General features: G+C 43.8%; 1 protein-coding gene across 4 annotated transcripts in view; it reads left to right on the plus strand.

Moving 5' to 3' along the window:
* The window catches only part of IGSF5 (immunoglobulin superfamily member 5), a 41,748-nt gene extending 38,445 nt beyond the window's left edge, over positions 1–3,303 (plus strand). For all 4 annotated transcript variants that reach the window (XM_014736382.3, XM_014736383.3, XM_014736384.3 and 1 more), the window contains one exon: positions 2,481–3,303. In XM_014736382.3, the coding sequence (XP_014591868.2) occupies positions 2,481–2,576 (96 nt within the window). In that variant the 3' untranslated portion in view covers positions 2,577–3,303. The remainder of the gene's footprint in view (positions 1–2,480) is intronic.
* The last annotated feature ends 19,705 nt before the right edge of the window (positions 3,304–23,008 follow it).

A 23,008-nucleotide genomic window follows, 5' to 3' on the forward strand; every position in this document is an offset into this window, starting at 1 on the left:
TCAGTTAAGGTCCAAAATGCCAGAGGCCCCCACTGCCATGGGGAAGATCAAGATGAGATGTCATGGGGAAGCTCTTTTTTCAAATCTCTAATTATCTCCTGATGCCTTCAGTGCTGACAGTTCTTAGAAAACTTCAGAAGGCGTGAGGGCTCGTCTAAGGGATGGTGTCATCAGGCACAGGCTGTGTGCTGGAGGTTTGCCCCACAGAAGGCCAGCCACCGTGGGCAGAAGCTACAAGGGGGTTGATGGCTGACGCAGGTCAGGTCCGTTGGGTGATGCTAGGTTAGAGACCATGAGAAGAGGTGCCTACTGGCTGCCTGGAGCCCGCTCCCTTGCTCATCCCCACCTCTCAGCCCACTCTCTGCTGGGGTCTTACCTGAACTTCGAACTCTTCACTAGAGGCTGAGAGATGGGGCAATCCTTGTTCCCGCCACCAGCTGGCAGAAATGGGGATGTGTTTCCTGTATCCCAGCTCCCAAAGAAAGCCTGATGCACGTGGAGATGCATCTAGCACCTACAAATGTGAATATCTTGGGACCCTGCTGGTTTAGCAGTCCTTAGCTCGTTACAGCGGTAGACCAGAAGCTCTCCAGGTGCTTGTTAAAATGCCAACTCTTGAGCCTCTTCTAGACTTTCTGGATCATAATCTCCGGGAGATAGGGCCAAAGAATGGATATCTTTGCTGTGCTCCGCAGATGATCTGCTTTGAAGAAAACGTTTTTGTGGCCCAGTGTGAAAACATCACAGACGTGAATAGTTGTTTCCAAGGGAAAATCGTCTCTGACAGAAAGTTCTAGGGGCTTTCTTAAAACCGTGCATTTAGAATGGCTTGTATTGCGTGGCCCCACAACGCTGAGAAGAGTTTGAGATGCTTGTGAGGGGCAGTGATGAATGTCAAATGGAAGAATCTTGAGTCTGAGATGCTCCACAATGCAAGTGGCACCATAGTTGAGGAAGACTTTTTTACACCTCTGGAGTTTTAGATGGGTCTTAAGGCACACCGCATTCCATATGAAGGAAAGAAATGGTATGTCAGGCTGTGGAGACCCCAGATCATGTACTGAATTGTAGGAAGGATCAGAAGGAGGAAATAGAGACTGCTTTTCAAGTCTGACGTATACCAAAACATGACACTTTTCTTCTCTGGTTATTTCTATTCTGGATGAATCAACAGTTAGGATATATCACACTGACGTTATTTTCCAGACAAGGGTTTCTGTTGATGAAATACAGTTAACTCGGGTGTAACTGCCTGTGAAACATATTAGGACAAAACCAATAAGTAAAATTAGAGATTTTTAGTAAAAATTGCAATCGGTTAATGAGACAGGCAAGTGTCTTTTATTTTTACACAAAGCTGCAGGGTTTGCAAATATTTTGCATCTTGATGAATATTTAAAACAAAGATCCCTCCTTTTCCTCTCTTCTTTCCAGGCCTGGACTCACTGTCAGTCAATTTTTCTGGTTATTTTAGGCAACTCTCTCTTTCCTCCTGAGTCTGTCAGTTTTGGGGGGTGAGCAGATGAACAACTCAAAACCTGGATCAAGACTTCCCCACTAATTGCTCCCCTATTGAGATCAACAGAAATAAACTCCTGATAAATTTAGAAAATAGCAATGCCTTTGTGTAACCCAACAATGACAACAAAAAGCAAAAACAAGACCCAAAATGTCAGGTATAGCCCCAGCAGAAGCACAATTCGTAAAGCACGTTGCTGAGGTAGCCCCGTCAGCTCTCCAGTTCTCCTGGTGTGATGGGGAGTCAACAAGCCGAGACCACGAGCCAGAGAGTTTCTATCCTCAAGACTCACTGCCATTCCATTGGAATGTAAATAATTTATGGTGCCTGGTTGCATTATTTAAGATGTTAAATGCAGCTACCATGCCCTGGAACCTGAGCTGGCATTCTCAGGACTGGCAGGGAAACATGTATATATTTAAGCAGGGCAATACTCTGACACAGGCATTGGCCTGTCTGGAGGAGTAAGCGGTTTGCTTGGGAGGACATTTCAGAACGAGAGTGGCAAAGACTCCTTGCCTCCCTGATGGGAGCCAGCAACATGCATGGTCCGAGGATACCAATAGGTGATCTACATGGAGTCAGTTCTAAATTTTGCCCCTTTCTTTTAGCAGGAATGTGTGTTATTTAAAGAAGGTTAGAAATATTTTCTACTTTCATACAAAAGCTAGAATTTCCGTAAGATAATTGAAAAACAAACCAGTGAATCCTTGTAGTAATTTGCCTTCATGCAAACAACCATTGGATTCTTTGAAGCGGATGGTTCTTTAGGCCCTGAACTTGCAAACTTCCAGAGTGTGTGTTAGTGAAAATAGTGAAATAAAGGCAGGGCCTGCATCAACATTTTTATTCTTTTCTGCACCCTCCCTTTATCTTATCTGAGGAGTGGAGCTTCCTTCTCAAGTGGGTCTTTTACATGGATCTCAACCCACTAAATCGATCTCTTTCCCTTTGTTACCAGGGACCTGATGACCATCAACAGGGCCCAACAAGTCGTCCACAGGTTTCCTTTATCATGGCCAGCCCTCGGAAGGTCAGGAATGTGACTTTGGTATAGGACAGATGCCCCTTGGGCTCCATGTCGCCCTTGGCTGACAACCTCCATCACGACCAAGTCATCCTTCTTCTCTGTCCCGATGCCGTGCTCCCGCTTCACCAGCACCACTTGGAAGAAGTGATATTGGAATCCTCAGAACGATGTTTTATAGTGAGAGAAGGAATCTATTTTCCCAGCTTCCAGAGGAGAATTTGACTTTTAAAATGTTTCAAGATTTCAGTGAATTCCACAAAGCGACTCAGTAAAAGCTGCCCATTTGTCATGATAATGTTCCTCATCATTCAACACTCCGGCTTCTAATCCAATAAATGGTAGATAAGTCTGTAACCAACCAGGACTTTTAAAATGTCTTTATTATCTTAAATCATATGAAGATGATATTTATGTATGTTTAATATGTGGGCATTATTGCATATTGTCAGTGGAAAAAGAGGATAAAAATTAGGATCAATCAGACGTCTAAAATTGCCTGGAAAATCAGAACTCATAGGTTAAAAATACGATTAAATCCCACAGTTGATGTATACCTTGCAAAATATCTCATTATTGGATATTCACATGAAGTTAATCCTTTTTTTCTGTTCCCTTGTCAGTCTGGCTCTCATGTCCTCAAATGAGTTAGATGTGGATCACGCTTTGGAGGGGACCGCCCTCACACACCACAAACGCCATGAAAAACCTGGAGATGGGTAATGTGTTCTTTAATAAATAAAAGAGAAAACACCAAGACACTTGTATTGCCTTTTTTTTTTAACTCTTTACTGTTCAGACGATAGTTTAAAGAATCACAGTGTTTAGAAATCAAACATTGTCCAAGAAGCAAAACAGGAGACTTCCGCAAAAAAAAAAAGTTTTTTCTCATGGAGATATTCTCAGTGTGTTTCACTGCCCACCCCATCGCTCCATATTAACCTAGAGGCATGGCTATTCTTTGGCTGAGCTCTGAGCTGGTTAGAATAGATTTATACGATGGTTAGTAATTAGCAACTGCTCTGAGCTCCCCATGCCCAACCATGCTATTGCCAAAGTAGAATTTGACTTTCAAAATGTTAAGAATTTAGTGAATTCCTTAAAGTTGCTAGGTAGAAGATGCAAATTCATTGTGACGATGTTTCTCATCACTCAGCACTCCTGCTTGCTAATCCAATAAATGGGAGATAAGTCTATAGACTACCATGATTTATAAAATATTTTTATGATCTTAAATCACGTTCAGTTCTTACCCTGAACCCCCTCCTATGAATCAACAACTAACAAGGGGTATTTGCTGGCAGAGCATGGGGCCGGGGCAGGTTTCTGTTCTGATTGGCTGACGCCCATATAGCATTTCTATTCTGATTGGTCGATGCCCATACAATGTCTACTCTGATTGGGTGGTGTTCGTGCCTTACAGCTTGTCATATTCTTTGAATATCACCGCTGCTTAGAGGACTCTGAAAAAAAAAAGTCATGTCTTCTAGGGCTGTGTTCCTATTATGAGGGAGTTGGCTGCCTCTTTCCTTTGGAGAAGGACTAAAAATGCAGAATTTCAAAAACCCGTGACTATTGCTTTCCAAAGAGTCCTTTATATGCAAAAAATTGCCAATTTGACTATTTAAAAATGAGACTCTTGTTTAGTACAATAACTTCTTTACTCCCTGCCAGTGTGATTCTCTCTCCTGCCACCGTCCTTGCATGAGTACAAGTCAAGGAGAAAAGCAAGAAGGTACGTGAGACCCTTTGGGCAGAGCTGTTCAATGAGTAAACTCCATTCTCCTCACTTAATAGTTTGCTCTCCTTAAACCACCGCAAACCCCAGATCTCCAAACAAGGCAAATGTCATGTCATTGATGCAAACTTTACAGAACCTAGCATTCTGTAGGCGTTTGGTAAATTTTGATACCAGACAGGTCAATATTGAGAAAGACTGTACGTTGAAGTATCATATTTGCCATCTGCCTGCTGTAAGAATCATATTTCTGCGATTATTTTAGGAGCCGGGGGGGGTCTCATGAAGAATATACTTGAACTTTAAGTTTTGAACTCTGGAGAACAATGCGAAATGATCGTCATAGAAATTTCGCCAACTTACTATGTGCTTGTTGAATCACCCTTAGAATATTTTTTATTTATCAGACTCTGGCGAATTTCCCTGTGTCATTAATGAACAGGTTCGTACAGTAGCTTATTCTAGGAGTAACTTTTCTCCAAGGGATCCGTGGCCAGGTTTTATTTCACAAGAAGTAGTTAAGTTATTTGAACAGAACTGTCTGGAGCTGCACTGTCAAATACCACGGCCACATGTGGCTATTTCCATGTATACTATTGGAAATTAAATAAAATGTAAGACTCATTTCCTCACTCCCACTAGCCTCTTGTCAAGTACTCACCAGCCACGTGTGGCTAGTGGCTGCTGTGTTGGACAGTGCAGATGACAGCTTGCACTGTTGCAGAAAGTTCTCTTGGACAGTGCTGACCAGGAGCTAGCTAATCGGAAATGACCTTGACGTGTCCACAAGGTCTCTTTTACACAAACACGCAGCCCGTGTTTTCTCTCAGAGTTAGGTCTGTGCACTTGCCAGTTTCTATTTAGGAATCCTGCAAACCCCAAGGCAGCTCTCAACTGAAAATGGCGTTTTGCTGATGTGGTAAATTCACCTCTCTCTTCTGCAATGCAGAGAGCTGAAGCAGGCTCGGGGGGATGAAGGGAGAGGAGTCCATCACAGCAAAACATCATGGCCAAGGGTGTTTCTCAGAACGATAGATGCGGCTCTCTGCTAATGAACGGCTATGAGGCCACAGATTTATCTAAACAAATCTCTCTCAAAGCCTTGTGTCATAAAATCCTAGCCAGGGAAACCACATCTGCCCATCGTCGCAGGGGGCTTTCACCTTGGTTACTCTGTCAGTTTCCAAGCCCATGAAGTCAACGATCTTCCATGGTTCACTAAGAGCAGCACTGAAGCGGTAATGTCAATACACTGAAGATAGCTGGAGAGCTCCGACAGAAGCACTTCCTCTGCGCTGTGCTGTCTTGACCTTGGAAAACAGTGAGGAGCCTTACATTTGGGCTGCCAGTTCCTAGGAGTTTGATGACGTAAGAGGTGAACGAGTGCTGCCGAGCATACAGGAGGCGCTGTGTCAACATCTGGACCCGCCGTTTAAGGGCTTTTGGTGTCACTGGGGAAGAACACTCCATCCTGTGTAAAGAGGGCGGATGTTCCTCTCTGAGGAACAGCTGAGAACTTGGACTTCAGAGAGGAGAGAAGTAGGCGAGAGGCAAGACAGTAAGGAAGGGTTCAGGGGGAAGGAGAATGGAATAGATGGGTGGCCTAGCAGGCCTGGGGCAGGACTAGTGGGCCTGAGGAGCTGTTACTATCCATAGGGATGATGGGGAAGGGAAAGTGGCTAGATCTGTAGGCAGAGGGCCCCCAGCAGTGCTGGGCCTTAGGTAGAGGGACACAGCCAAGCCATGGAAACCCCGCGGGGAGAGAGTCAGGTGAGAAACCCTCCATCCTCTCACTCTCCTGCTCATGTCTCCTGTTAACCAAGCCCGACCGGAGCCAGAGGTCCAGGGAGCCCACTGAAGTCATGGATGTGGAGGGGCAGGCAGAAGCTACCAGCCAGGAGGACCAGGCAACATTTAGGAAACAGAACTCAAGGAATGGGAGTGTGTTTATAAAGTCATGGGGAAAGATGCTTTGCCTCGTTGTGTTCTGCTTTTCCTTTCCTTAAGGATGAATCCATTTACTCAAAGAGGATGCCAGTGGAAAGAAAGGCATTTGGCTGTATTGAACTTGAATAGGTCGCATCTTCGGTGCCACATCAGTAGAACAAAGGGATTGGATGGTGGACCCCTAAGTCCCTTCTGGTGCCTAGCTATGTAGAGATGTTCACGCACACGCACACACACGCACACACACACACACACCTGCCCCATCCTCATCCGACATGGCCCAGCTGTTAGAACCGAGGCTGCTCCATCCGAATGCGTGCAGGCGTCTCATCCCCGCAGCCCTGGGAGGGAGCTGCGTTCGCCTCTCTGCAGATGGTAAATATTTAATTCTCACCTAGCACAGCCTGTAAATCATGCCATGGGCTACGGCCTCTGCTGAGACTCGTCTCCAGCATTTATGAAGCTGGCGCTCCAGCCTGACAGCCTGGATCTGGATGAAACGCTGGGTCTGAGGCCGCAGGCTGGGTGCTGAGCTGCAAGCGACCCCATAGTTGTCTTCCCTTTTCTGCTGAGTGAGCCACGTTCTTTCTAAAGATACAATGAGATGCTGAACCTGGGGACTGTTGAAAAGACTTGTGAGATTTATTGCCCAGTCAACGGCTTCGGACTGAGAGATTCACGCCTGGCCTTATGATCGTATTGGGTTGACAAAGCAGAAAATTTATAAGATTCCAGTAAAGTCTATGGGGAAAATGTAGCACAGAATGTATTGATTATATTGCTCTTCAGAAAGCTTAAGAATGGATGATATTTCATAGCATAACTTAATTTGGAAGCAATTGGTAATATTATGTTTCAATATCATGGCTAATAAAGTCTGAGGTAGTTCAAATAATAGGAAATTATTGTCTAAATAAAAAACTAATTTTAAAAATTACAGTTGATCTTGTTTTCTTTTTTTTTTTCTCAGAAAGTGCAAATTGGACTGGATTAGGTGAGATGCAGTCAGCCCGAAGGCTTGTCATATGGCAGAAGCAGGTGACGGAAAAACGCACCTGTGCCTTCTGCCCTCACAATTGTGTGGCACATATGTGTGTGTGTTTGTGTGTGTGCTGTGCTTGTGTGTGTGGGATGTGTATGTGTGTGTTTGTGTGTGCGTGGATGGGATGTACATATATGTGCATATTTGTGTGTGTGCTTCTGTGTGTCCTGTGCTTGTGTGTGTATGATGTGTATGTGTGTGTTTGTGTGTGTCTGTGTTTGTGTAGATGGTGTGTGTGTGTGTGTGTGTGTGTATAAAGAACAAGCGAAGGGGAGAGACAATTGTTTCGTGTCTATCGCAGGGGTCAGTAAACACAGCCCATGAGCCACATCCAGCCTGCTGCTTATTTTTACGTGGCCCATGAACTAAGAAGGTTTTTACTTTTTTAAATGGCTGAAAATAAAAATGGAATGCTATTTCATGACATGTGAAATCATATGAAATTCAAATTTCAGTGTCCGCAGGTAAAGGTTTGTTGGAACCAAGCCAGTACTTATTTACATTTACGAATTGTCTGTGGCTGCTTCCGCGCCACAACGGCAGAGTCGGGCAGTTGGGACAGAGAGCGTATGGCCCACAAAGCCTAAAATCTTTACTGTCTGGCCTTTTGTGGAAAAAGTGTGCCAACCCCGGTCTCCAGCACACAGGCTCTTTCTTGGATTATTTCTCTTAATCCTCACTTCATCCCGTGGTGCTCTTTTGTCTCCATTGAACCATGAGCAAAGTGGTTCAAACCTACAGTCACAGAGTGACATGCGTGTCTTCTGACCTCAGGTCTTTCTGACTCTGAAGCTGGTACTCTGTTTACTCTCTGTGCTGGGTGACATCTTCTCCTGGGTCTCTACCACTCTTAGGATAAAATCTAAAATCCTATCGTGGCCTGTGAGGCCCTGCAGGGTCTACCCTTAGCCTTTCCTCGCCATTCACTGCTCTCCACAAATCATGCTCCAGTCACCGCAGTGCAGGAAGTTCTGCTGGGGTCAGCGGTCCTGTCCACCTCAGGCCCTTTGCACATGCTGGTCTTTCTGCCTGAAACACTCACCTCCTCCCTCTTCACTTTGTCCAGCTACAGCTGATCCTTCAGATCCTCCTTGATGAAGCCATCTGGATGGTTCTGTACTATGTCAATTAAGTTCTCTTCCTTCTGTGGTTCTGGGTGGGAGCTGGCCACAGAGAAATATGTCCAAGATTTGGAAGGTAGATGTGAAGGCCGGTGACTTTAGGCTCAGAAGGATGGGTGTGGTGGACCAGATGCCCTTGAAGCTCGCACGTGCTGAGGCTGGTCTGCAGGCTCACCTCACCATCCTGGGCAGCCGTGGGGGCTGCCGCTCCTCCAGCTCGCCCAGGACCTTCTCCCTCTGCTTCCGTGGCTCCTGAGCGGGGGCGTGAGCAGCTCTTGGGGAAGGGTGCCAGCTTCTGCAGGCCGCCTGAGTCATTGGGTTAGGTGAGCTGAGAGAAAGGCAAGGGGCTCGGTTTTTCCTCCCAGGTCAGGTTTGTGTCTCTGCTGACTCGCACGTCATGTCTAACCCTTCTTGCTGACGGCAGTGGCTGCAGGCCAATCCCAGATGCAGAGGCAGCAGCTCGCCGTGGACTTCTCGTCAGCTTCCCTTTCCTGGCCCTGGTTGGTGACTCTTCTGATCCTCTCCTGCTTCCCTTCCGGGCCTTTTCTTCCCAGCCTCTCCTATGACTGTGTGAGGTGAATTCCTACAATGAATCCCTTTTTCTGTATTGCTTGGAACATGCTTCTTCCTGGATGGGACTCTGACATCCTCCCTGTTGGGTTAGTGCCTTGACTATATTAATATGTTATCTTATGCTTGCCCTTCAATGTGCTTAAAACCAATGACTCAATTGCTTGTATGATTAATTAAAATGCCTACTTTCTCATTAAATTCTGTGAAGGTGGGTGGGCTCTGTGTCCACCTTGTTTGCCCTGTGGCCCTCGTTCTACTTTGACCAGGGCAGGCACGTCCCGTGTGGTCAATAAATACTCGTAGGGTGAATGATTTATTCCAAAAGCAGCCATGAAAATTGATGTTGCTTTTAGGCATTCGTTCACATTGTTTTCAGAATCTCCAGGCTGTTAAGGGCCATTGATTAATGCACATTAGCGCCACTTTCCACTCGTTGGCTCACCCAGTGCCACAGCATCTCAAGCTGAGGGGACACAAATACCCACCTGTGGCTGAAGGACATACCTCTAAGATAATCACCATGATTTCTTTGGTCAGGTGTCATTGTAGAGTTTCATTTTCCCTCTTTGGAGTCTAGAGACCTCCCAGAAGCACGATGCAGAGGAAAGAGCCTGGAAAGGAGCAACTGGGCTTGCTGCTGACTTGCTGTGTGACCTTGGGCAAGTCATCTGACACATCTGAGCCATACGCTCAGTGGTAATGGCTCTTCTCCCAGTGGGTGTGTGGGTAAGCGCTTGAATTTCTTAAATATGGACAGGTGCCGGTGACCTTCAGTTGAGGACAGGTTCCTAGACGTTCTCCAATGCTTGGGAAAAGCCTGAGAAACTTTCAAATGTCCCATCAGACATTTACGTAAGTGATAAATCTATTTATCTGAGCCTATTTTTCACTATAAATATTTCACAATAAATAAAAACATAAAATATGTATGTCATGTATGTAAGACACACTGAATTTTCCATGAATGCAACTAGCTTGCAAAGCAAGGGAAGATTAAAGTAGGTTTTGTGAGGAGCTTCTTCAAGAGTGGTTTGCCCTTTTGGAAAACTGCATCACTGATAGCATTGCCACTTGTAGTATCTGAGTTGCTAATATGACACACAGGGGTCCACGTGGATTCATAGCTGTTGCATTCCTCGTGATTCTCAGTGTAGCTGCAGCTGTAGCTGCAGTGGACTCCTTCATATGTCTTCCAGTGGAGTCCTGCTGAGCATTACAATTGCTATCTTATAAATCACTTCCTTTCTATATTCCCTTTATACCACGTATAGGGGATTAAGTTGGAGTCTTGAAATTTACATAGAAATCAGTAAGTTATGTATGAATTTAATTTCAGAATAGTAAATTAGGCATTGCAAAATAATTATTATTAAAAATAGTGTTGCATTCGAAAGGTTAAGAGCCTTTGTTGCTGAATACAAACATAGGTTCATTTCTCTGACACACAGCAAAGCTAGTCACCAAAATGTCAGTCTTATAGCAAGGAAAGAGGTTTATTATCGAAAGGCAGCCAGATGAGGAGATGGGAGTAAACAACTTAAATCCACTTCCTTGAAGGGAAAAAGGTAGGGGTTTTTCATCTGGGGTTTTAGGTACGGGAGGGGGAGCAAGTGGCCTTGCTGCCTGACACCTTCTCATGAAGTTTATCTTAAGTCTCTGGGGTCATCTTCAGCCTGCGTTTGGCCTTGTGAGTTTGAATCTCTTTTTTCCTTGACTGTCTGGGAAAAACAATTCACTCATATAAGAAAGACCTGGTTAGTTTTAGTAGCTGAGTATGTGCACGTACAGCTGCAGTTTGCAGAACTTATGTCAAATTTCTCTCTCTCTTTTGTGCTTTAACCCAGAGAAAGTTTTAACTCACTTGTTCTCAGTTTCACCTTTAGACTACCTGCCTGTGAATGTCTTCTTAGCTTTAGAATATCCCTGTATTTCCCCCATTCAAGTGTCATATTTGACTTCTAAAGGAGGGTTGGCACAGGGAAAAGAGAGGAATCCCCAAATTAACACACTTAAGTATCGATTTCTTCTTTTTCCAGCTGTCATTCCTCTTAACTGAATATTTACATATTGAAAATTTTTTATGCGATGGAGAATTATCAGTGACATCAGAGCTTCAGGGTAATTATAGTGCTGTGTGTGACATTGTCTTGCTTACAAAATACATTTCTGCAGGTGCTTTATGCAGCATTTCCATGTGGCTAAGTTGCCTCTTAAAGTTGGACTTGGGTTCCACTTCTGTCCAGGGTGTAGAAAGGTGGAAAGAACGTCACTCAGACTTTAAGGAGAAAAAGCCAGATAGACTACAAAATCATAGCTTTTCCTGAACCCATCAGAAAGTCAGAGAGCCGAGATCATGGCGCAATCGAGGAACCTGAAATCCAAGAAGGCGGAGTCTCTCCCCCAAGAAAAGGCAAGACACAAGCAATGCACAGGACGCAAGGGCAACTCTCGGATGCTGTAAAAGTGTTTCAAGGACAACAGCTAGACTTTACTAATTGCTACAGGCCTACTGGGGACCAACATGGCAGCAGAGACCCTGGGTGCACCAGACCCAAGGGCAGTCACACTTGTGCACAGACTCTTTTCTAAGGACCTCCCCTAGGGGCTTCCCCGAAAGATGGGAGTGGGAGGCTGGAGAGCCTTGTTGGTGGTGCAGATCTGCAGAACAGGACAAGGCACCATTGCAGGGGCCGAGTGAGCAGGGAGTGGGTGTAGGGGGAAAAAGCAAAAACTCCCTCCCTAATGCCTGATCCTTCACTCAGAGCGACAGCCTTAGCTGCTGGGAAAGGCGGCAGTGAGATTTGTAGCCTCCAAGGTACAGGTACAGACCATTGTTGCTGAGGGAAGGAGAGAAAATAAACCCTGCATCTAGGAGATGGATGGAGAAAGCCGTGGGTCCAGAATCCGACACCAATATTGTCAGGATTGGGGGAGGGTAGGAAACACTCTTGTGTGAGACTCGCTACAGATATAGAGCCCTTTGGCCTTCATGGGGAAGATGCTCAAAAAGTTGCACCCTGAAGTCCCAAGCACACAGGACCATCTGAGACTGATTCTGGGCTGGTCCACAGAGTTGCCCATCACATCCTCGCACCGGCCCAGCAAGAACCGAGTAACAAACAGCAGGCTGATTCAGGGGAAGGAGCAAGAGCTTGGAGCTCAGAGAAGCTCAGAAAGGCTGGCGTACAGGGATGGGCGAAAGCTGAGGGTGGTGCATGAACATGGAAGAAAACCTTTCCATACTCCAACCCCTGCCCTGAGCACTAAACATTGGCAGAGCATGCCAGCCTTTGGTGTGAGGAAGGGAACTGTTTTGGTCTGCTCAGGCTGCCGTAACAAAGTGCCATAAAACTGGATGGCTTAAAACAACAGAAATTTATGGTTATTTTGTTTTAAAACAGCAGTCCTTTTATTGTATGTCAATTTCGTGTGCCAGGAATCTGCATAGGACTCATGTGGGTAACTCTTCTGCTCCATAAGGTGTTGGTGGTCAGCTAGTGGATGGGATGGTCCGAAGGGACCATAATGACTTTACTCTTACATCTGGCCCCTTGGTGGGGATGGCTGGAAATCTAGTCTCAGCTGAGGCTGTCAATCAGAGCATATACTTGGCTTCTCCAGCATGATGGTCTCAAATAATCAGACCTATAATGTGGCAGCTCAGAGCTCCCAGAGAGTGTTCCAAGACGCCAAGATGGAAGCTGCAAGGTTTTTTATAATTAGCCTCAGAAGTCTCAGAACAACGTGTGTGGCACATTCTATTGGTCATGTAAGCCACTAAGGGCAGCCCAGATTCACAGGGGTGGGATATAGACTTGGCCTCTCAATAAGAGATTCAGCAAAGAATTTGGGCCATCTTTATCATCCCAGACAGACCATGGTCCTATCTTTGAAAGATACAAAGCTTTTAAGAGAAAACATAGGGGCAAAAGTCTCTGTGACCTTAGTGTCACAGGCTCTTAATTAATACTGGCCCTGATATCTATTCCCTTATGTTGAACTCAGCGTATATGGGGTTACAACCAAAAGCAGACATCCCTGTTCCCTGCTTCTTTAGTTGCACTCATACGTAAATATTTGTAGCTTCAACCTCTTATCCCCTGAGCTTTACAACCAAATAGAAGTTATAAATGGTTAAAAGCCCAGATGGCCTCACGCTGGCCCTATACTAGTCACAGGTCCTTGAAGTCTATTACAAGGAACCTAATGTCCAGAGAATATCAAGACACTGAAGCTTCTCAGGGCCAACTACTCAGCTTCCTGGTGCCAGAGTCCACCATGGAGACCAACAGCCAAGGACACCCATCAGTGGATTGTCTTATCTCCCCCTGCAAATAGCCCCACAAGGCCAAATGCAGACTGGTGGGAAAATGTCAGCCAACAATGTTACATGCTCCCCTCTCTACAAACAGCCACATTCCCACACTTTAAAAACCTCTACCCGCTTCCTTAAAGGACCTAGCAATTCTTAAGGCACTAGCCGTTGCTTTGTTCCCTCTGTCTGGCAAAGAAAATAAAGCCTTTTCTTTCCACTCAAGACTCCTTTCTCCTTATTTGGACTGAACTTTCAGTAACATTAGGAATAGGTAAAGATTACTTCAATAGAACTCAGAAAACATTAACCATAAAAAAAATTTGGATAAATTTGACTTCATTAAAATTAAGAACTAGAGATAAAAGAACACTTTTTAGAGAATTAAAACACGAGCTACATACAGGTTTACCTGAGAGATATTGTGGGTTCAGTTCCAAACCACCTCAATAAAAAGAATATTCCAATGAAGCAAGTCACAAGAATTTTTTGGTTTCCTAGTGCGTATAAAAGTTATGTTCACACTATACTGTAGTCTTTTAAGTGTGCAATAGCATTATGTCTAAAAAAATGTACACACCTTAATTAAAAAGTACTTTATTGCTAAGAAATGGTAACCATCATCTGAGCCTTCAATGAGTCATAATTTTTGCGGGTGGAGGGTCTTGCCTCGATGTTGACAGCTGCTGACTGATCAGGGTGGTGGTTGCTGAAGGTGGGGTGGCTCTGGCAATTTCTTAAAATAAGACAACAATGCAGTTTGCCACATTGATTGATTCTTTCTTTCACAAACAATATCTCTGTAGCATGCGATGCTGTTCGCTAGCATTTTCCCCACAGTAGAACTTCTTTCAAAATTGGAGTCAGTCCTCTCAAACCCTGCCTCTGCTTTAGCACCTAAGTTTATGTCATATTCTAAATCCTTTGCTGTCATTTCAACAATCTTCGCAGCATCTTCACCAGGAGTAGATTCCATCTCAAGAAACCGGTTTCTTTGCTCATCCATAAAAAGCAACTCCTCATCCATTAAAGTTTTATTATGAGACTACAGCAACTGAGTCACATCTCTAGGCTCCACTTCTAATACTAGTTCTCTTGCTGTCTCCACCACATCTGCAGTTACTTCCTCCACTGAAGTCCTGAACCCCTCAAAGTCATCCATGAGGGTTGGACTCAACGTCTTTCAAACTCCTGTTAATGTTGATATTTCAACCTTTTCCCATGAATCAAAAATGTTCTTAATGGCACCTAGAATGGTGAATCTTTTCCAGAAGCTTTTCAATTTGCTTTGCCCAGATCCATCAGATGAGTCACCATCTATGGCAGCGAAAGCCTTGTGAAATGTATTTCTTAAATAATAAGACTTGAAAGTTGAAATGACTCCTGGATCCATGGGCTGCAGAATGGACGCTGTGTTACCAGGCGTGCAAACAACATTAATCTTGTACACCTCCATCAGAGCTCCTGGGTGACCAGGTGCCTTGTCAATGAGCAGTCATATTTTGAAAGGAATCTCTTTTTCTGAGCAGTAGGTCTCAACAGTGGGCTTAAAATATTCAGTAAACTATGTGGTAAACAAACGTACTGTTGCCCAGGCTTTGTCGTTCCATTTACAGAGCACAGGCAGAGTAGCTTTAGCATAATTCTTAAGGGTTCTAGGATTTTCAGAATGGTAAATGAGCATTGGCTTCTATTTAAAGTCAACAATGGTGTTAGTCCCTAACAAGAGAGTCAGCCTGTCCTTTGAAGCTTTGAAGCTGGGCATTGACTTCTCCTCTCTAGCTATGAAAGTCCTAGATGGCATCTTCTTTCAATATAAGGTATTGTGTACATTGAAAATCTGTTGTTCAGTGCAGCTGCCTTCGTTAATGATCTTAGCCAGATCTTCTGAATAACTTGCCAAAGCTTCTACATCAGCACTTGCTGCTTTATCTTGTGCCTGTATATTATGGAAAGGACTCCTTTCCCTAAATCTCATGAACCAACCTCTGCTCGCTTCCGGCTTTTCTTCTGCAGCTTCCTCACCTCTCTCAGCCTTCATGGAATTGAAGAGAGTTAGGGCCTTGCTTTGGACTGGGCTCTGGCTTAAGGGAATGTGGTGACTGGTTTGATCCTCTATCCAGACCACTAAAACTTTCTCCATATCAGCAATAGGGCTGTTTCATTTTCTTGTCATTCGTGTGTTCACTGGAGTAGCACTTTCAATTTCCTTCAAGAACTTTTCCTTTGCATTCACAATATACTTAACTGTTTGGCTCAAGAGGCCTAGCTTTCGGCCTTGTCTTGTCTTTCAACATGCCTCTTCACTAAACTTAATCATTTTTAGCTCTTGATTGAAAGTGAGAGATGTATGACTTTTCCTTTCACTTGAAGACTGAGAGGCCGTTGCAGGGTTATTAATTGGCCTAATTTTAATATTGTGTCTCAGAGAATAGGGAGGCCTGAGGAGAGGGAGAAAAATAAGCTAACAGCTGCCTGGTGGAGCAGCCAGAACACATACATCTATCAATTAAGTTGGCTGTCTTATCTGGGAGTGGTTTGTAGCACCCCCAAACAATTACAATAGTAACATCAAAGATCATTGATCACAGACCAACCTAACGAATATAAAAGCAATGAAAAAGTTTGAAATATTGTGAGAATTACCAGAATGTGACACAGAGACACAAAGTGAGCAAATGCTGTTGGAAAAATGGTGCCAACAGACTTGCTCGATGCAGGGTTGCCACAAACCTTCAATTGGTAAAAAAATGCAATATCTGGGAAATATAATAAAGTGAAGCACAATAAAATGAGGTATGCCTGTATATTAGAATGTATCCAGAATATAAAAGAACTGTTCAATCAATAAGACACATAATTCAATAAAAAATTGGTTAAAAGTGACTTAAATAGGTAGTTCACAAAAAGGATATGAAAATGGCCAGTAAGGATGTGAAAATGTGCTCAGCATCATTATTTATTAGGTAAATGCAAGTTAAACCCACAAATTCCTCACCGATGGCTAAACTTAAAAGAATTGACAATTCCAAGTGTTGACAAAGATGTGGAACAATTAGAATTCTTTTTTTTTTTTGAATTTTTTCCAGTTTTATTGAGAAACAATTGACATACATCACTGTATAAGTCTAAGGGGTACAGCATGATGGTTTGATTTACTATATTGTAAAGTGATCAGCACAATAGGTTCAGCTAACATCCATCTTCACACACAGATAGAATAGGAAGAAAAGGAAGAAGAAAAGAAAAAAGGAAAACATTTTCTCCCTGTGATGAGAACTCTTAGGATTTACTTAACAACGTTACCATATTTATACACAGTGTTAGCATATTGCATTCCTAGTATTTATTTATCTTACAACTGGAAGTTTGTACCTTTTGACCATCTTCCTATTCTTCCTCCCCTCCATCCTCCATCTCTGTTAATCATGAGTCTGATCTCTTTTTCTATAAATTTGGGGGTTTTTTTTAACAGAAATTTATTTTTTCACAGTTCTGGAGGCAGAAAGTCCAAGATCCGGGTGTCAGCAGATTCTCCTTGGCTGGCAGATGGCCGTCTTCTCTCGATGTCCTCACATGGCCTTTCCTCTCTGCGTGTCCCTGGTGACTCTCTCTTCTTATAAGAGCAGTCAGATTGGATTAGAGTCCACCCTTAAGACCTGGTTTAACCTTAATGACCTCTTTAAAGGCTGTATCTCCAAATACACTGGGTTAGGGCTCAACATACAAATTTTGAGGGAAAACAATTCAGTCCATAATGGTAACTATAACTAAAACAAAGCCCAAACCCAGTTCATCCCCACTTAGATCTACTCAACCCCCCTACTTTTAAAAAAATGTCCTGTCATTATGCTATAAGTGTTTCCCCCATTGCTGCACAGTCTTTGTAGCCACCATGTTGAATGGCTCCATAATATTTCTTCGAGTAGATTTTTCATTCTATACTTATGTCCTCTCTTCTGGTTGCACATTTTATGGTTAATTCCTTTTTTTTCTGCAAGGAAATTTCTGTATGCACGTTTTTCTGTAGTTTGGAATGTTCTTTTAGGATAGATTCTAAAAAGAGAAATTATTGCATCAAAGGGCGTGACCTCTGTCATGGGATCAATTGTGTCATCCCAAAAATCCACATGTTAAAGCCCTAATCTGAAACGTGATGATTTTTGGATGTGCCGCCTTAGGGAGGCATAATTGCCTCATAATTGTGTTAAATGAGGCCGTAAGAGTGGAGCCCTAATCTGATGGGATTGGTGCCCCTATAAAAGGAGGAGGGGACGCCATAGAGCTCTCTCTGAGTGTGCGCCCACAGAGGAAGGGCCCTGCGAGGACACAGTGAGAAGGCAGCCTTCTGCAAGCCAGGACGAGACCTCATTAGGAATTGAATTTCCCGGCACCTTGATCTTGGACTTCCAGCCTCCAGAACTGTGAGAAAATAGATTCTACAGTTTAAACCCCCCAGTTTGCAATATTTTGTGTGGCAGCCTGAGCAGACTACTACACCCATTTTGTACACATGCATTACTAATCTGTAGTGTCCTTGCTTATGTGGAAAGTCACCTGCTTTTTTTCTGGCTGTTTACTTAAGGTTTTCTGTGCCTAGCCCTCTGAATTGATTTTCTATCGTCTATAAACTTAAGATATTCAGATATAGTCCCTCATTTAAATAATTTATGAAGATATGTGTCAGATCCTAGCACTGATATCCCATAATTGTAAATCATGGATTTTGTAAATTTAAGCTTGTCAATAACAAAGCAGTCCCCTAATTCTGACATTGCTTTCTTTCTCTCTTTCTTTTTTTTAGATCATTCCTTTTATGTACCAGGAAACACACACATAATAAAAACAACCAAAACAAAAACAAAAAAACACCAACCGCCCAAACCAAAATCCCCAGAATTCTAGAAATTCATGCCTAAACCCCATAAATATTTTAATGTAAATATTTTTCTGAAGTATATTTTTATGTATCTTAATACAGAAGGGGTGTTATTTAAATATTTGTTGCTATGACATGATTTGTGTTAGTTTGCAAAATAAAGAGGGAAACTTCAATAAACATTTTTCTGTCGTGTGAGTCAGCAAATACTGTGAGTGAAACTTATATAAAAATTGAAAATGAATAGCTGAGGAGAGACTTACCATTGTTGAGTGACCCAACTTCCAAGATAAACCCTTGATTCACTCTGGGATACAGCTTCTCTGGGACTGCAGAAGTATCACATGGTTGGAGGGCCACATTTGCTTCAGGACCTTTATTTTGCATCTTCAATCGAAGCTTCAGAGTCAGTCAATAAACATTTATTGATTTTTCAAGGTTCCTTAGGACACAAAGAATAACTGTCCACACAGAGTTTTCAAGTCACTGGTTTTGTCAGGGTGTTGTTTTAAGGTTGATTGTTGCTTACGAGGATATCCCAGTGGATTTGCGTCTGGGTTCTCACATGAGCTAATATTACCTGAAAGAGAGAAGCATCTTCGTTGCTTTTCAGGTTTGCCTACTTTACATTTCTTTGGCTGTATTGCAGGCAAAGTACAGGCCAGGACTTTTTGAGGTATTAGGAAACTTTTCGGATGATCCAAAATTGTCACTTATTATAATTGGTTCATAATTCAGTTAGTTCCTCACTACAAATGTAGCAAAATCGATGAAGGGGAGCATTTTAGTTCGAGTCTCATTCCCCACCAAAGAAGGTGATTGCAGGAAGCAGGAAGTAGGAAGCAGTGAGGAAGGGAGGGAGGAAAAGCCAATATCTGCGCATAGATGTTATCAATATAGTATGTAGAGACAATAGGGCTTGCTGCTGTGACAATGAGGGCTCAAGCCCCAGGGCGTTCCTCTGAGGCGTATGGATGCCCCCAGAAAGATCCATCTGAAGGACAGGAGGCTGCAGCCTTTGCTCACCTGCCTCATTCCCATTGACTGCGGACATTGACCTCTTCCTCCCTCCCAGCTGCTGAGAAGAACTTGGACCACAAGCAGGGAAAGACTCAAGGTGGCTACCTGAGGTGGGATGCTATAAACTGCAAGATGAGTCTGTGCTCACCCTAACTCTGCACTGTGGACAGTGGGTCAAGGAGCAAGGACTCAGGGCATCAGAGGCCTCTCCCTCAGTGAGCTTCATCTCGCTTTTCCTTTTCCTATTTGACTCCACCACCAAACAAGCAGAGACCATGGGAGGAGTAGAAGAGGAGGACATGAAAAATGCCAGCTGTGCTTAACACAACTTCTGGCACCAAGAGTTGAATCCTCTAAGTCTTTCTGCTTTATTGGCAAACTGCTGAGAAATTGTGCAGTATTTGCAGCTGCTCTTTGATTATGATAATTATAAGGAAGCAAATTAATGAAGAAGCCCGGGGGTATTGATGAGCATCCTTCCACGGCACTGATATGCAAATGGTTCCTTCAAGGCCTGTTGGAGTAACCAGACTTAAAAGCAATGAGTGTAACATGCTTTAAGCTCCTATATCTGTTCAGGGCAAATGTGGGTGGGTGCAGTAGCGACCCGCAAAATGCAAAGTTTAGATCTGTTCTCTGGAAAATGCACAACTCCTACCTTCAAAGACCAATGGTGAATAGTGGTGACCGCATTGGCTCCAGTTTTCCATGTATTAGGACAGCACCAACGTACTCTTGACTTTTTGTTTCATCATTAAGATAAAGATAATAACATCTGTCAGAAGGTGACACTACAAAATATAAAGCTGTATTTATACTTTCTTAAAAGCTTGATGTATAGAATACACTGCTGAGATGAGAGACTAAATAATGTAAAGTCAACCATGTAAACATTTAGATGAATATTTTGAAAAGTGAACTATCGGGTCAGCCCAGGGGCATAGTGGTTAAGTTTGTGGGCTCTGCTTTGGTGGCCCGGGGTTCATGGGTTTGGATCCTGGGCATGGACGTACATTCATCAGGCCATGCTGTGGCAGTGTCCCACATACAAAATAGAGGAAGATTGGTACAGATGTTAGCTCAGGGCAAATCTTCCTCAGCAAAAAAAGAAAAAGAAAAAGTGAGCTACTAGCCTCATCACTAAGTAGCAAGGTAGTAGTGAGTGAGTATGGTTGTGAGCGTTCATGTTTACTTTGGGGAGAGTGGCCTGGGAGATTTTGCTGTTGTTTTCATATAGTAGTAAGTTCCTTGGAAGAAATGGATTTCAAGGATTGCTCAAATTTAGGAAGAGAAAATAAGAGAAGGGGTCAAGGATGGGTAGACTGGGACCCTCAAGATGACTTGGAGATGGAACTGTGACCAATAGCACATGGAATACATTTTCCAGAGAAGAACACATACTTTAGGCAATTTAAAAAGAGTTGTTGTCAGAGGGTGGGCTCTTAATGATGTGGAATGAATGAGTAAAGAGAGATGGTGTGGAAAGGGAAGAAGCCCAGGGAAGGCTGGCCAAATTCAGTGAGGCGGTGGAGTTTGTATTGATTCACTTGTGAAGGGAGGGTGTCGAAGAGCTCTAAGGGGAGAGAGGTGGCAGGAAGAGGAAGAAACGTTGCCAGCGTCAGAGCGTAGCCCAAGGGAAGCTCAAGCAGCAGACAGTGGGCTAGTGAGGAACACTAAAGATTTCAATGAGGAACAGGGTTGAACCCCAATGGAGAAGGTGGGCAATATCACAAAGGACCTCCCCTTGGGCTGGGTCTTCTGTAACTCACAGGTGATGGGTTACTGAAGATCTTCTGAGAGAGAGTTTTTGGGTGGCCAGATTCTCCTTACAGAATTCTGACCTGAATCATCTCCCATTATGTAACCAAAGTGCTGAGTTCACCTCCCATAATCTTACTCGTAAAAGCCCGTCGCTGGTGACTTGAGCAGAGTCGGCCTGGTCTCCTGGTAAGAGTCCCGTCAGCACAGCCAGTGATTTCTGCAGGGGACACTGCCTCTCTCTCACACGTCTCATTGCAACATTTAAGAGGGAGGGGCACACAGGACACAGCCATCCTGGCAAGATCTCCCCTTCCCCAGCCACCTACCTCCATCCATTGCCTGAGGACGTCATCAGAGATGCTCACTCGCTTTTTCCTAAAAGACTATCAGGAGTGATCTCATCACTCTGTGTGCACATCTCTCTTCACGTGAGTCTCCACCACAACGCCACGCCTTTCAGATGGCTTTTCCCCTCCTGATCTGTGCCCCATAAGGTTCTTTATATCCCTTAATAAGACTCAATTTCCCACCCCTTCTTCCCACTCAAAACCTTCCCCTGTATCTTCTGGAATCAAGTCTGTCATCAGGAAAATCCTCTATACCTTCAATATTTTCCCAGAAAATTCCCCCCTTTCTCAGAAGGTGGTCTGCTCTCCCCTGAGGATGCCATAGTCCTCTCGAGTGGTGGCTGTTTCCTGACCCATTGCCCACGGAGCACAGGGCTGGGAGGTGGGGTAGGCATCCTTTCTGCTTCTCACGGCCTTTTCCTGACCATTTTCTTCTCACTTTCCTCAAAAATTCTGTCCTTTTGAGGAACAGCCATTATCACATGTATTAGTTTGGGTTTTCCAGAGAAACAAAATTAATAAGATATATGTATATATCTTATGATAGGATGTATTATTGTATTATCATATATATCCTATATATTTTATATGTATTCATAATATTTATATATTATATATATTCACTAGAAGGAGTTGGCTCATGTGATTATGGAGGCTGAGACGTCCAAGATCTGCAGTCGGCAAGCTGGAGACCCAAGAGAGCTGACGGTGTGAGATCCAGCCAGAGTCTGAGTCTGAAGGCAGGAGACCGATGTCTCAACTTAAAGACAGTAAGGCAGAGAGAGAATTCTTTCTTATTCAGCCTTTCATTCTATTCAGGCCTTCAACAGATTTGACGAGGCCCACCCGCACTGGGGAGGGCCATCTGCTTTGCTCAGTCTGCTGATTCAAACGTTAACCTCACCCACAAACGTCCTCACAGACGCACTCGGAATATTGTCTGACCAAATGTCTGGGTGCTCTGTGGCTCAGTCAAGTTGACATGTACAATTAGTCATCCCACACTTAGTTGTCACGGTTCTCAGCTCATCTACCGGTCACTTCCCCTCATTATTGAAGGTCTGAACACTCAGTTCATTTTTATTATCTGGGGAACTGTAGAGAAAATATTTTTATGTTTCTGCACAGTTAGGGCTTTCTGAGCAAATTTTATTGAAACTTGGGACCTGGGCTAAAAGAACAAGCCTTGGAAGTTAAAGGGTGATTAGAGAGTGAGGAACTTTCCAGATTTCCCGCCCTGGAAGTGTGTATTTGCATTTCAAGGTGGGAATGAGACCTGGGGCCATGGGCACATCCCTGGGTCCCAAAGCTGGAGACATGAATCTTCTCTTCCTCTTAGAGTCATTTATTTACATTCCAAAGGGTAAGAACCCAGGATCCTTTCTAAGGAGAATTTATGTAAACTTAGGAGAGACAAAGATTCTTTGCTTGACCAAACTTTAGTCAGGCTCCTGACCCTTTTCCTGGGACCATCTATGCACCTCCTTGTAAAATCTAGTTTTAGCCAGAACCCTGCGAAGTCAGTTTAACCAGAATCCCCCACCCTCACCGTCTGATCACCCTCGTTATCTGATCAGGTTCCTCATCCTCCGTCATCCTCCTGGTGATGTCTGATCGCCCTCTTCTGTCTTCAGCAAGAATCCCGTTCAGTTGGTTTAGCCAGAATCTCCCTCACCCTCGTGTTTCCTTTTAGTAACTTTTTATCCGCTGACCCCCACCCTG

The sequence above is a fragment of the Equus caballus genome, chromosome 26 (genome assembly GCF_041296265.1).
Source record: "Equus caballus isolate H_3958 breed thoroughbred chromosome 26, TB-T2T, whole genome shotgun sequence".
Classification (NCBI taxonomy): domain Eukaryota; kingdom Metazoa; phylum Chordata; class Mammalia; order Perissodactyla; family Equidae; genus Equus; species Equus caballus.